Raw genomic sequence first — 14,129 nt, 5'->3', positions numbered from 1 at the left:
TTTATCTTTTAAGAACTACAAGTCTTTCTATCCATGGATCGCTTTAACAGAATGTTAATAATGTTAATGCTATCTTGTTGATTTATTGTTATAATAAACAAATACAGTCCTTATGTACCTTATGTTGAATGTATATATCCATCTTGTGTCTCATCTTTCCATTCCAACAATAATTTACAGAAAAATATGGCATATTTTATAGATGGTTTGAATTGCGATTAATTACGATTAATTTTTAAGCTGTAATTAACACGATCAAAAATTTTAATCATTTGACAGGCCTAATTTATTTTTCAAATGTATCATTTAATATAGTTTTTTTTAAAATCCATTTTTAAATTTGTTCAAAATATGTTGTGTTGCACTTGTTAAAATAAAGCCACCTTGTTAAACAACCATGACCTGCACTGAATTGGAATACACAGAATTACAGTACACGGCTTTAGAGAACACTGAACTTAACACGTGTATGCATAATGACATAATTTTAAATGAGTGGGCCGGTCTGAGGCATGAAATTCCAGGGCCGAAAATGAGTCCCACTCCGGCCCTGATTCCACCCCTGTGAATCGGAATGAAATTCCATTCGGTTTGGGCCTGTTCATTCCGAATGAGGTGTTTATATGAAACACATTTATTCGGTTTGAACAAATATTCCGATTGTAATTGGAATATTTGGCTCCATGTAAACGTGGCAATTGTAAAGCAAAACTGCTTCACGCATACTTGCACATACATGTAGTTTTTTTTTTTTTTTTTTTTTTTTTTTTTTTTTAAATCTAAAATTATCCTCATAATTAGCACAGCTAAATTTACTCACTGGTGTCCTGTTTCAAATTCATGCTCGCCTTTGTCACCCTTCCAACCAGGACCACTTAATGACTCCAATGAATGTCACACAGAAGGAAGCTGTAATTTACCACATGTCACATAATGAGCTGCTGAGATATGATTCAGTTGCTAGATCGATCTTTTGTCCCTCCCTCAATATTCCTACTGACTGATTTCCCCTCAGTATGACAGAGAGTGACAGGCCCCAGGCAGGCTGTGGTATTTTGATGTGCAGAGCAGGTTTGAACTGCCCTTTACCTCAGACACCCCCACTCAAGCTACCTTCTTCCTGTTCTTTGTGCTCCATCTTATGTGAGAGGTGAAAACTGAAGGCGGCGGTGAAGCAAAAGCAAAATAGAGCAGGAACATATTTTCTGTTTAAGAAAGAAGGTCAAGGAGTGCCTGCGGTACCTGATCTTCCTCTGAACTTTGACCCCATGCTGGCATTTGCCACTAGTCAAATGAAGCAGAAATATGCATTCTTTGGAAAATATGCACGCTGCCTCAGCAGTGGACACGAAGCTTTGTTCATCTCTTTTTGTGCCCGTTAATACATCTACACCTTTCCTGACACAATCTAACAAAAGTTGTACTCAGAGGTGGGTAGTGTTACATGTACTCCGTTACATTTGAGTAACTTTTTGAGGAAAATGTACTTCTAAGAGTAGTTTTACTAAGCCATACTTTTTACTTTTCCTTGAGTAGATTTGTGAAGAAAAATACGCTACTCTTACTTCGCTACTTTGGGCTACACAAGAGTCTTTACCTTTTTCATCTTTATTTCTACATACTGGATTTATTTATTTATTTTTTTGCCAGCGATGCCAAGAGTAGTTCTACTAATTTCACCAATGAGACGTCGCAACAATAATCACGATTCCCTTACACAAATCAGACCCAAGCTTGCCGTTTTTTGATCATGCCAGCCTGTTCAATCACGTGGCGTCTTTAAAGCACCATTAAAAATAAAGCATTTGACATAAAGCGCTGCCCTCAACATGACTCCAGTGCGCGAATTTAAACCTCTCTCCCAGTTTTTATTTGGCACTGATTTGCCACAGAAACCCGGAGATATGATCCTTTTAATTTCTTAATCCTGACTATGAAGGAACTATTCACTATTCAAACTAGGAACTATTTTCTCCATCTCCATTCCCTATCTTTTTTTTTTTTTTTTTGGAATTCATTTTTTTCTCTATTTCTTGAGTTTAATGTGGTTTTGTAATGGGTTATTGTACAGTATCATTACAACAACAGTTCATATAGATAAATGTGTGCTGAGAGAAAAAAATACCATTGTTATTAAAATAAAATAAAACAAAAATAAGCAGTTACAATGTTACTCATTACTTGAATTTTTTTTTTTTAACTAGATACTTTTTTACTTGTACTTGAGTACATTTTTTGGGAGGACTACTGTTACTTTTACTTGAGTAATATTATTTTGAAGAAATGCTATACTCTTACTTGAGTAAAATTTTTTGGCTACGCTACCCACCTCTGGTTGTATTCTAATCAGAGTTTATTAGTCCCAATTTGGAGTCATTAATGAATAAATTTCCATGACTTAAAATAGGAGAGCCCACTTTACCATGCAATAGTAACTGTATGCAAAGGCATTTGAGCATTTGTTCGATGCAATTATCTTGAGGTACAGCCATGCACGAGCATACTCTTTACAAATAGAATTTGCCACACTAGTAGAACAATTGTCTTACTAGCAAGATTTCTACAACTGCCTTCAACTAAAATATGCCATTTCTGTACACAGAACAAATAATTCGCAGATTACCAGTTTGACAAAACGAATGGGCATGTACGTATGTACAGTGGTATGAAAAAGCATCTAAACCTTTTGGAATTTGCCACATTTCTGCATAAAATCACAATTCTTACCAGGTGTGTGTTTTATAGTGGGCAGGGCAGCTTTAAACCTCTCATCAGTGATTAGGCACACACCTGACAAATTGTTTGGTATAAATTGCTCTTTAAGCCTCCTTTGACAGAGGGTTCACTTACTTATTTTCCCCCCCGTCATTGTTTGCATACTATCCTCATTAAAATGTGAAAACCTATAAATGTTTGGGATGTTTTAGTCAAAGCAGAGTTTTTTTCATCTGTGTGATTTTGACAAAGATCAGATTTGATGGTGATTTTACCCAGAAATGAAATTTCAAAAGGTTCAGATACTTTTTCATTCATGTATGTATTTATTAATTCATACAGGCCGTCCCCCAAAAATCTAAACATCCTTTTGCAGCTAATAACATGACATGTTCAGACTTGAAGTGCATTTTTATAGTTCTATCGGAGTTTTAAAATACATTTCCTTCCTTCAAAGTTCATTCCGTCTGCCATCATTGATTCAACGAGTTTAATATCCAAAATTAACAACAGACAATTTAGTTATCAGCTGCTAAAGAGTGTAGATTAGAACATGCGTGGGACTTTGTATTAATTACTATGGCGCTAATGCGACATCTGCTGTTCGTGAGACGAAATGACGCGATGCATAAGAAAGTCAAAATCCGTTTTTATTGAAATAGACCATGTTCTTTGTACATTATATCAGACTGATCAGACATCCTCTGCATCCATATATATTTCCCGACATATTACCAAGAAAAACTGTGGAAAAAGTACATCGTCACTCTTAGGGCTGTATTTCTTCATTTGGGGACCCAAACTCTCCATCCGTTTACTCCAAAAATTGTGAATATCTTTATCATAAACTAAAAAGTATGAGAATAATATAGTCTTCTGTTTCCTGAGCCAGATAAAGCCCTTAAAATCTGTCTTCGGATTTATCATCAGAAAAGTGCATTATCTCAATGCATTTTAATGTAAATAATTGGACCATTTAATTAACTATTTCAAAAGCTATAATACATCTGTGAAAATTGCCACTCTTTCATTCCACATCATCAACTGGTAAAAGCGTGTGGCTTTTGCTTTTGTCAATTACACACATTCATTGCTAGTGAAAAACGTTCAAACCTGTGGTGGTTTTAAAACCTGTTTGGTTTCCTCTCACAGCAAGATGTCAACATTGTCCCTTGAATTAGAAGAGTGGGAGGACTCAGGAATCTTTATTTTAAAAGTGTAAATTAAGGCTAAATGTCAATTAGTGCATTAAACAAAGGACCCCATGCAAAAAGTTGCATGTGTGGTAAAGCAGTTAATTATTATTTTTTTGTGTGTGAATGTCTGATATTTTACAAAAATGGCCTAGAAGTGTTTTTCATACAAATCTATACTCTAATCATGACTTGACTACTAAGGTAGGTTAGTGATAGGTGTACACAATGCATAAATGTGGCATATGAAGAGAACTGTCTTGAACCTATAAGACCCCACAATATTGGCAGACATCAAAATCATGATCAAGCATTTAGATTCATTTTGTTGCATTAATCCTGTATAAAGTGGTCTTGAGTACCACAAAATACGCTCAGAGGAAAAGCCATTATTATTGTTATTTTTGTGTTAGTAATATAATATTCAATCCTTGACTAAACAATGAAACTCCACACAAGTTCTAGTTGGTTTGCAAAATATGACTGCCCTGCACTTAGTAACAAAGACACACACACATACGCCAAAAAAAGCAACAACAAAAGCACAGGGATGTGCAGATGTGCCTTTCATGCTGGCTAACATTCACGCGAATCTTTGAGCAGCAAAACCGGATATGGGAATTGAGCCAGTCTTCCACGAGTCCCTTCGGGCAGGCAGGAAACGGAAAGCGGTAGACCCTCCACATCCGGGACCACAACAAGTTGATCACTTCCCTAATTCTTGATAGGAAATTTTCATTTGTTTTTGAGTCTCGGTTGCCTTTCTTATGTCATATCCTCTACTAAAATAGGCCCTAAGCCAAGTTGGTTTAGTCTTTGAGTTTGTTGTGATCAAATCCTGGCAAGTTCCCTGATGAAGTACCTCCAAGGACCCCGGACAGCCATCAGACTCGTATAATGCTGATAGATGAGGAGGCTCGGTGAAGCTATAGAGGATCAAATAGGATGAGGGGCTGTCAGGTACATCATTCAAAATAGCTTTTGACACTCACAGTGAAATGTTCATGCACACAAGTGACAGCCTATTGATGCACTTTCACATATATTGTAAAACCCAAACCACAAAGACAACGTCCATTGATCATTTGGGAAAGAAATAAATGAGGAAGCAATATCAGAGCCTGTTTAGCATACCTGCTCAACCTCCTGTTTGAGTGGCATTCATAACAGAATGTCATAGCTCAATTTTGCACAAAACAACATGCATTGCATTGAAACTTGACCATCACTAAAACACTGTGACATTCAAATTTCTGCCTCAAAGAAGGTATGGAGAGCGGCTGCCAACATACAGTACTTACTTACGACGTTCTTACAGTACTTCATAGTTCAAGTAAACGTCCCACTTCTAAAATTACGCATACATACATACTGTAATATCATATTTGGGCACTTTTATTTCTTTCATGACACTACAGTGACGGGGAAAGCTTCATGGCCATAAATATTAAGTAATTTTTGTGTGCCATAATGGTTCAGTTTGCCAGTATATTTTGTATTGCTATAGCCATACTTTAATTCTTAATCCCGCATTGGCCCGAATATAAAACGGTGTTTTTGCATTGAAAAAGAGGGGGTCGTCTTATATTCGCGGTCTAGACATTATACCCATTCACGCCGCTAGATGGCACCAGATATCATTGACGCGATGCTCCGTCATGACAGATCTCAGCTACTCTGAAGTTTAACCAGTTTGCATTATTTTATTGCAATGTTTTTCCTTATTCAGATTTGTTTCAAGACTACAGTTAGACTTTACTTTGATGGTTAATGCAGTTATTGCAATTTTGTTGTTTTATCTCAATAGATTGGTTTTTTACATTTCAAAAACCAGAAGCCATTAATTTATGAATTTAATTGCACTTTAGTTTACATATTTAAATGTTTAGATATTAAAATTTGAATGAGGCAAAATACCATGCTTTTTCTCTCAAATATATTGTTACAATCATTTGTTCAGGATGTACTGTAATTATTTTCTGCATAAAAATTAATTTGGTGTTCAAAAAGTCTTTTTTCAAACAAACTTGAGTCTTGAAAAAGAGGGGGTCGACTTATAATCAGGGCCGTCTTATATTCGGGCCAATACGGTACTTGTTCTGCTTGAATCAAATATATTTTAGATGTTAAGATATGTTCTCTTAGAGCAAACACCTATTCATTGAAAATTGTACAGGGGCTCTTTCTTAAAATACTTAGTGTAAAGAGAAATTCAGAATTCTTTGGAATTTGAATTTTATAATATATTGAAATGTAGGCCGAACAACCTACAATGTATTATAAAACACATTTTTGTTAAATTTAGCTAAAGTGGACTATAGAGAGAAAGGGGGAAAACAACTTTTTTTTTTTTTTTTTAAACTTTAAACAATTTCAAAAAATTGCATCGTCTCACAAAGATGTAGTCTTTGTCCTACATTTGCTGTGTTGGAATCTGGTCACCCTAAAATCTGAGCACCTGAAACAAACAATAGGGTTGCAAAAGTACACATTGGACCCCAATTTAAATATACACACTAAAAGATTTACCTAATCTCACATATTTGCTCGGAATAGAATGTGAAGTGGTTGTGGTGCTTTGGCACATAAAAATCTACTGAATGTTAAAATTCATTACCACGTGAGGTAAGGAAGAAGAAAGCATTTCCTCCTTATGTCCAGCAGAGGGTACTAGAGTATAATACATAATAACCTACCTTCACTTGGTAAATTGGTTACAGCGGACTGTAGGCTGTAGGTGTGATGTTAAATAGTTGTTTATCTACACGTGCCCATTGGCAAGTGACCAGTCTAAGGTGGACTCCAACTCACTCACACGGGCGCTGGAAGTCATTCGCAGCAAAGGGGTGGTGCTGGGTATGTTTTTTTTTTAGCGTTTCCCATCCAAAAACAGCCATTTCGATCCAAATTTGTCATGCTCATGCGTTTTCTACATACAAGGCGTGCACAATGGCAGTACACACACATACTGGATAGTTTATGTACTACTTGTCGGCTACTACAAAGACAGCATTCTATTTCACCTACAATGTGCATTGGAGTTTTTGTATTGGAAATAAAAGCGCCTATGTATTCTAACGCAAATCAGTGCAGCTAGATGGAGCAATGACATACAAACACATTTGAAAACTAAAAGGTCCAATAAGCCTCAGTTTAACACTCCCTTTCCACAACACTAAAATAAATTGCACACAAATATCAAACAGTGCTCTGCACGGCTGCAGCTCAACAGCAACAACAAACAATAATAAGGCTACAATGCAAGCATGGCTTACCTATTTGAAGACACCAAAAGGTCGATAGAACTATCATCATATTCATATTTATTTTTGACATTTTAGCAAATGTTGTTGTTTTTGTAAAGAAAAGAATCGCTAATTCATTTTTGGCCCATGTTAACGCCTCCTCTGTCAACAGTTAACTTTTCCATTCCAATAGTGCAGCGCTTTATGTAACGTTACCCGGTAGTAAGCGAGGTGTCAGGTGGTCACCATGCTATTGACAAAAAACAAAACCTTTTTCAAAATATATAATTAGTACCCAAAGTTAAATAATCTATTGTTTCAATATGTTTTACCAATTTACAGTATATTTCACAAAACAAACAAAAAGAATCTATCAAACCACTTTTCCCCCTTCCCAACACTAGGGGGTGCTGCAACACCCCGCTCCTGCTCCACTGAACTCACGGCCCTAATGAAGAAAATGAATTTTATATCAACTGGGGCTGTAAAAATTATCGCGTTAACGGGCGGTAAATAATTTTTTAAATTACTCACGTTAAAATATTTGATGCATTTAATGCCCATGCCCCGCTCAAACAGATTAAAATGACAGCACAGTGTCATATCCCCTTGTTACTTGTGTTTTTTGGTGTTTTGTTGCCTTCTGCTGGCGCTTGGGTGCGACTTATTTTATGGGTTTCAGCACCATGAGCATTGTGTAATTATTGACATCAACAATGGCGAGCTACTAGCCTGGTACACCAGACTCACCGCTGTTCTAGCTATTGAGTCTGGCCACCATTCAGTGGATAAAATTTCCAGGGCAGAGCAAGCCACAGCAAACAGACAGCGGAGTTGACCAATCAGCGACGGGCGGACGTGACGTTAGTAAAGCGACGAGGGACTTGAGCGCGGAAGTAAACATACAAGGAGAGTGGAGTTTAGTCGACATGGCAAGCGCGAGAAAGACTGTTGTCAAAGACTTGTGTTGATGTGTTTTTGGTAATTTAAAACTGATTTTACCGTGGATTGGAACATATTCTTGGCTCTCCTGTTCACCATCTGTGTTGTTGTGGAGACGACTTCCGACGCGGAAGAATGACGTTGCTCGTTAAGAACACGTCACACAAATAAACGAATCTGATTGAACGGTTGATTTTGTCCTTGCTCGAGAGGCCGTTGATGCGCTGGGTCCCAGACTATTCTCACAGTGTTTGAAAAATACAGGGAGAACAGTATGGCCGTGCCAGACAAGCGAGTTACTATTTATTTTTTGTTTGAAAATTTTACAAATTTTATTAAAACGAAAACATTAAGAGGGGTTTTAATTAGGGCTGTCAAAATTATCGCGTTAACGACCGGTAATTAATTTTTAAAATTAATCACGTTAAGATATTTGACGCAATTAACACACAAATGCCCCGCTCAAACAGATTAAAATGAGAGCACAGTGAAAGGTGTACTTGTTGTGTTTTTTGGAGTTTTGCCGCCCTCTGCTGGCGCTTGGGTGCGACTGATTTTATAGGCTTCAGCACCCATGAGCATTGTGTAAGTAATTATTAACATCAGCAATGGCGGGCTACTAGTTTATTTTTTGATTGAAATTTTTACAAATTTTATTAAAACCAAAACATGAAGCGGGGTTTTGATATAAAATTTCTATAACTTGTACTAACATTTATCTTTTAAGAACTACAAGTCTTTCTATCCATGGATCGCTTTAACATAATGTTAATAATGGTAATGCCATCTTGTTGATTTATTGTTATAATAAAGAAATACAGTACTTATGTACCTTATGTTGAATGCATATATCCATCTTGTGTCTTATCTTTCCATTCCAACAATAATTTACATAAAATAATGGCATATTTTATAGATGGTTTGAATTGCGATTAATTACGATTAATTAATTTTTAAGCTGTAATTAACTCGATTAAACATTTTAATCGTTTGACACCCGTAGTTTTAATATAACATTTCTAGAACTTTTACTAGCATTTATCTTTTAAGAACTACAAGTCTTTCTATCCATGGATCGCTTTAACAGAATGTTAATAATGTTAATGCCATCTTGTTGATTTATTGTTATAATAAACAAATACAGTACTTATGTACAGTATGTTAAATGTATATATCCGTCTTGTCTTATCTTTCCATTCCAACAATAATTTACAGAAAAATATGGCATATTTTATAGATGGTTTGAATTTCGATTAATTACGATTAATTTTTAAGCTGTGATTAACTCGATTAAAAATTCTAATCGTTTGACAGCCCTAATATCAACTCATTGGCTGACGTCGACATATATTCCATTTAAACTGTAAGGGTTGGCAGTTGAACGATCACTACCAACCCTCTCAGTTAAAATGGATTGGAGGTCTATCGCTGTCGATGAAATTTGATTAGTTAATTAGAGTCTGCCTAAAATCTATTTGATTAACATATCTATATACTGTAAAGCCTTACGGGTGAGCAAGCCTTGTTATTACTAAGGCACAGAACCAGTCAGTGATAGTTTGTCATTGAGGTGCACAGTGTGCATATCCTTTGCAAGCTGCGGGAATATTTACATTATGCAGAATGCTTACTGTATCTGCAAAATGTAGTTACTTTTTTTTTTCGATGTTGTGGAAGTTTTGTAGTGAATTTTGTAAGTTGTGTTGTTGTCTGTGAGTTTGGTGTACTGTTATTTGAAGGAGAAATTGGAAGAAATATAAGAATAAAAAAGTATCCTGTGTATCAGAAGGAAGACGCTAGTTTTCCTGCAATGCAGTAGCCTCCGCAACAGTTTAACACATAAAAATTCCCCAAAATACTGCATGCCTTTAGCAAGTCGCATTTAGAGTGAAATGAACTGAATACTCTTCCTGCCTACTTGTTTTATATTTAGCCCTGATGATGGAAGCTCCAGTTGCTAAGAGATCTGTAAAGCACCCAGAGAGGCTGTTCTGGCTTGTTATATTTTCAGCTTCCAAAAATGCACTGTGGATGTCATACTAAAAGAAAGCAACAAAAACAACAATAAAGGCATTACCCTGCCACTGTGAATGGCACCGTTATGGTAGATGGGAGAGCTAGTAGGAGAGGCGTTGTAGTAGGAGGACGCAACCGGAACCAGCGGCCTCTTGGCCTTTTCTCGGGTCCCATTTGAGTCATTGTCTTTGATGATGTCGTACTGCCGGCAGAATAGGGCGATAACAGCTACGGGGAAAAAAATGGTGGCATGTGAACATGTTATAGTGGACATGAGAGATGCGCGCGCACACAGAAACAAAGGATGCGGACCTGCCCACAGCAGCAGCACTGTGGTGATGATGAGCAACTCTCCAGTCTGCAGGTGAGGCGTCATTCCCAAACCCTCCATAGCAGGTTCGTCTGAGGACAAACATGTGGGATTCCTCGAGTTCTGTGTAATATAATCACCATTTCCATATATGGTGATAGACGTCCAGTCCATTTTTATTGGAAGAGGGTAACAACGAATAATTGTTGTTAGCCTTCCCATCCAAAATGGATTGGGCGTCTAGTTATTGGCAGTGAATGGATCAAAAAGCATTTGGTCTGTGCATCGCAAAGCAATAAGCTCGCTCACGGTGGTCCAGCACTCCAGCTGGGTAGTGGTCGCTTCTTTCTAGCGTCCTGAAGTGGATGGCATGGCTGGGTTGACTGTCTCCATGAAGTCCAACGGACTGCACCTGGACAACAATAGGATATATATATATTTTTTGTCCTATTTTGCATTTTTTTTTTTTGTTACCTCCGTCAGTAGGTAAAACCTATGGAAGGCAGACATTATGTTTTCAATTCTTGTTGTCTGTCTGTTTGTTTGTTTGTCTGTATGTTTGTGTCCAAAATAACCCAAGAATGAGAAAATCATCAAAGTCAGCCATAGTGTTGAGTTCAGTTGTCTGTGCCTGAATTCGTTACCCGCTTGGAGTAAATTATTAATTAATTTACTAACTAATTAAATATTAATCAACTACAGTGATCCCTTGTTTTTCGCGTTAATGAAAAACAAAGAGTTTATTTCGTTCACTGTATTTATTCAGATTTAGCATTGGAAAGAGATACATAGAAGACACGTTTTTTTCACTTTTTTTGCCCCAAAGTATAATAAAAAAAAACACATACATACATACACACACACACATACACATACATGTATACACACACACGCACACACACACACATACACATACATGTATACACACACACGCACACACACACACATACACATACATGTATACACACACACGCACACACATACACATACATATACATATATATATATATATATATATATATATATATATATATATATATATATATATGTATACACACACGCACACACATACATATGCACACACATACATATACACATACATATACATACATATACACACATATACATATACATATATATATATATATTATACACAGTGCCCTCCATAATTATTGGCACTCCTGAAAAAGATGTGTTTTTCAGCTTCAAATATATATATTTTTTAAATTCAAATAATACAAACACTTGAGTGTTTGTTGCCAAAAAGCTCAATCTTGGTCTCATACAAAAATACACACGTTTCGCTTCCAAAGGCCCTGAGAACCTCATTAGGGTGCATGGCATCATGAATGCTTTGAAATACCAGGACATTTTAAATCAAAATCTGTTGCCCTCTACCCGAAAACTGAAGATGGGTCGTCACTGGGTCTTTCAGCAAGACAATGACCCTAAACATATGGCCAAATCGACACAGAAATCAAGATCAAAATCAAAATCAAGCTCCTCCCATGGCCATCTCAGTCCCCAGACCTTGTTTTGTTGGCAAAAGGGGGTTGTACAAAGTATTAACACCAGGGGTGCTAATAATTGTGACACACATTATTTGATGTCAAATAATTTTTTTCTTTATGTGGGATTTTTTCCCCACTGAATGAATGCACTTGTATTGAAGGTTGGATTTTTCTCTTTTTTTTCCATTAAGGTCCCATATTATTTGAATTAAAAAATATATATTAGAAGCTAAAAAACACATCTTTTTCAGGGGTGCCAACAATTATGGAGGGCACTGTGTGTATATATATATATATATATATATATATATATATATACCGTATTGGCCCGAATATAAGACGATGTTTTTTGCACTGAAATAAGATTGAAAAAGAGGAGGTCGTCTTATAACTGCGGTCTAAAAAAAAAAAAAAAAAAAAAAAAAAAAAAAAACTGCGGCCTAGACATATACCCATTCACGACGCTTGATGGCGCCAGTCATCAATGAATCGAATGCTGAACGCGACTCGGGCGGCCAAAGGGAACCCCTGACACGAAGAAGAAAGTGGTAAGAAGGAAAAGAGAATAAAATACCGGTAATAGAAGAGATAACCGAAAATGGAGAAACTTCGCGACAATTTGGAGAAAAGTGGGTCGAAGATTGGCCAGGTTAACCGGTGTTTGGCCATTCCTTACTACGCGGCGAAACGTCCTACACAATGCTCAGGGCGCTTGCATATGCATTCACACGCATGCGCACATCGGTTGGAAGCGGCGAGTACTCACTATTTTTGTTTTTATTTAGTTATTTAGAACCTTTTCACAGCCTCAAAGATACTTTTTGCATGTATTACCCTCTCATACTTTTAACCATTGTGTTTTTTTGTGTTAGCTTTGAAGCAGTTGACCACATTAGTCACGTAGCGTATTTAAATCGTCCTTATTTGACATAACTACATTTAAGTATTTTCTGCAGGCATTTCTTTAGTACGTTATTCCTGTATGCATCTAAACAAAACAGGTTTAGAGCGCACGGTAGTAATTTAGGTGTCAAATTCGACTAATGTAGGACGTTTCGCCGATGTAGGACATTTTGGCAGAACACCGGCAGCTGAGGAGAAGTTATGACGCAAACTTCAAGTTGATGGTGATAAATGAGGCGGTGTCTTCAAACAACTGCAAAGCGGCTGTGAAATATGGTGTCACAGAGTGTAATGTACGGAGATGGAGAGCTCAAAAAGATCGCCTAAAAAATGCTCAGTCAGAGAAAAGCTTTCCGTGGTCGTTTCTGTATAAAAATTAATTTGGTGTTCAAAAAGTCTTTTTTCAAACTTAAGTCTTGAAAAAGAGGGGGTCGTCTTATAATCGGGGTCGTCTTATATTCGGGCCAATACGGTATATATATATATATATATATACATACTGTATATACATCTTACTGGTGCACCAATACCAGAATCGGCGGGGAGGCCGATACGGCACTAAAATGATAGCATCGGTATCGGCGAGTACCAACAAATAGGGCGCCTATACCATTTACTGGTATCACTTGAACGCAGCCTTCTACCTTTTCAAATATCATCACACAACACTTACACGTGATCACTTTGCATGCCAAGCAGCTATCGCTATTGGCCTGCTCCAGACCAATGAGAGCGGGCCAATAGCCGCTCGTAACCATTGCCGCGGCAACTTTTCATACGGAGGAAAAACAAACCAGAAGAAATGTCGACCGTCTGGAAATATTTCAGCATATTCGAGGACAATGGGAGCATGCACGATTTGCAGCTTGAAAGTTTCGAGAGGTGGAGTTAAATTGGCCAGTTTCAATACCTCGAACCTGTTAAAACATTTGAAGACGAGATATGTGAACGAACTCAAAGAGTTTGAGGCTGCAAGAGCAGGAATGCTATCCAGAGGAAAGGGGTGGACCGGAGCAACAATCCCTGGTCAGTTCACTTCGTCTACTTCACTTATATTGTGTCTTACTGAAAGAAATGCTGCAGTAATTTGAGACCTGTTTCAAAAGTAGGGCTGCCACCTTTCAGAAATAGAAATCAGGGATGCCCCCCTCGTGGCCAAAGCTGTACAGGCGACAAAAAAAAGGGACATTCCCAAAACTTCTAAAATGCACAGAAATGTATCTATTAATATATATTCCATATTGTTTCAATACGGAACGCAACTTTTAATTCCCAATTCAGAACGATTCCTTAT

At 37.1% G+C, this 14,129-nt stretch overlaps 1 protein-coding gene across 1 annotated transcript in view; it reads right to left on the bottom strand.

Moving 5' to 3' along the window:
* Window positions 1-3,279: 3,279 nt before the first annotated feature.
* Window positions 3,280-14,129, bottom strand: part of LOC130912422 (fibronectin type III domain-containing protein 4-like) — a 35,961-nt gene continuing 25,111 nt past the window's right edge. Inside the window, exons 4-7 of the mRNA XM_057830502.1 lie at window positions 10,731-10,833; window positions 10,424-10,513; window positions 10,173-10,339; window positions 3,280-4,834 (exon numbers count right to left, since the gene is read on the bottom strand). Of these exons, the coding sequence (XP_057686485.1) occupies window positions 4,793-4,834; window positions 10,173-10,339; window positions 10,424-10,513; window positions 10,731-10,833 (402 nt within the window). The 3' untranslated portion in view covers window positions 3,280-4,792. The remainder of the gene's footprint in view (window positions 4,835-10,172; window positions 10,340-10,423; window positions 10,514-10,730; window positions 10,834-14,129) is intronic.

Source organism: Corythoichthys intestinalis, chromosome 2 (genome assembly GCF_030265065.1).
Source record: "Corythoichthys intestinalis isolate RoL2023-P3 chromosome 2, ASM3026506v1, whole genome shotgun sequence".
Lineage (NCBI taxonomy): Eukaryota > Metazoa > Chordata > Actinopteri > Syngnathiformes > Syngnathidae > Corythoichthys > Corythoichthys intestinalis.
Note: the sequence above shows the minus strand (reverse complement) of the source record. Positions and strands in the feature narration are given on the sequence as shown.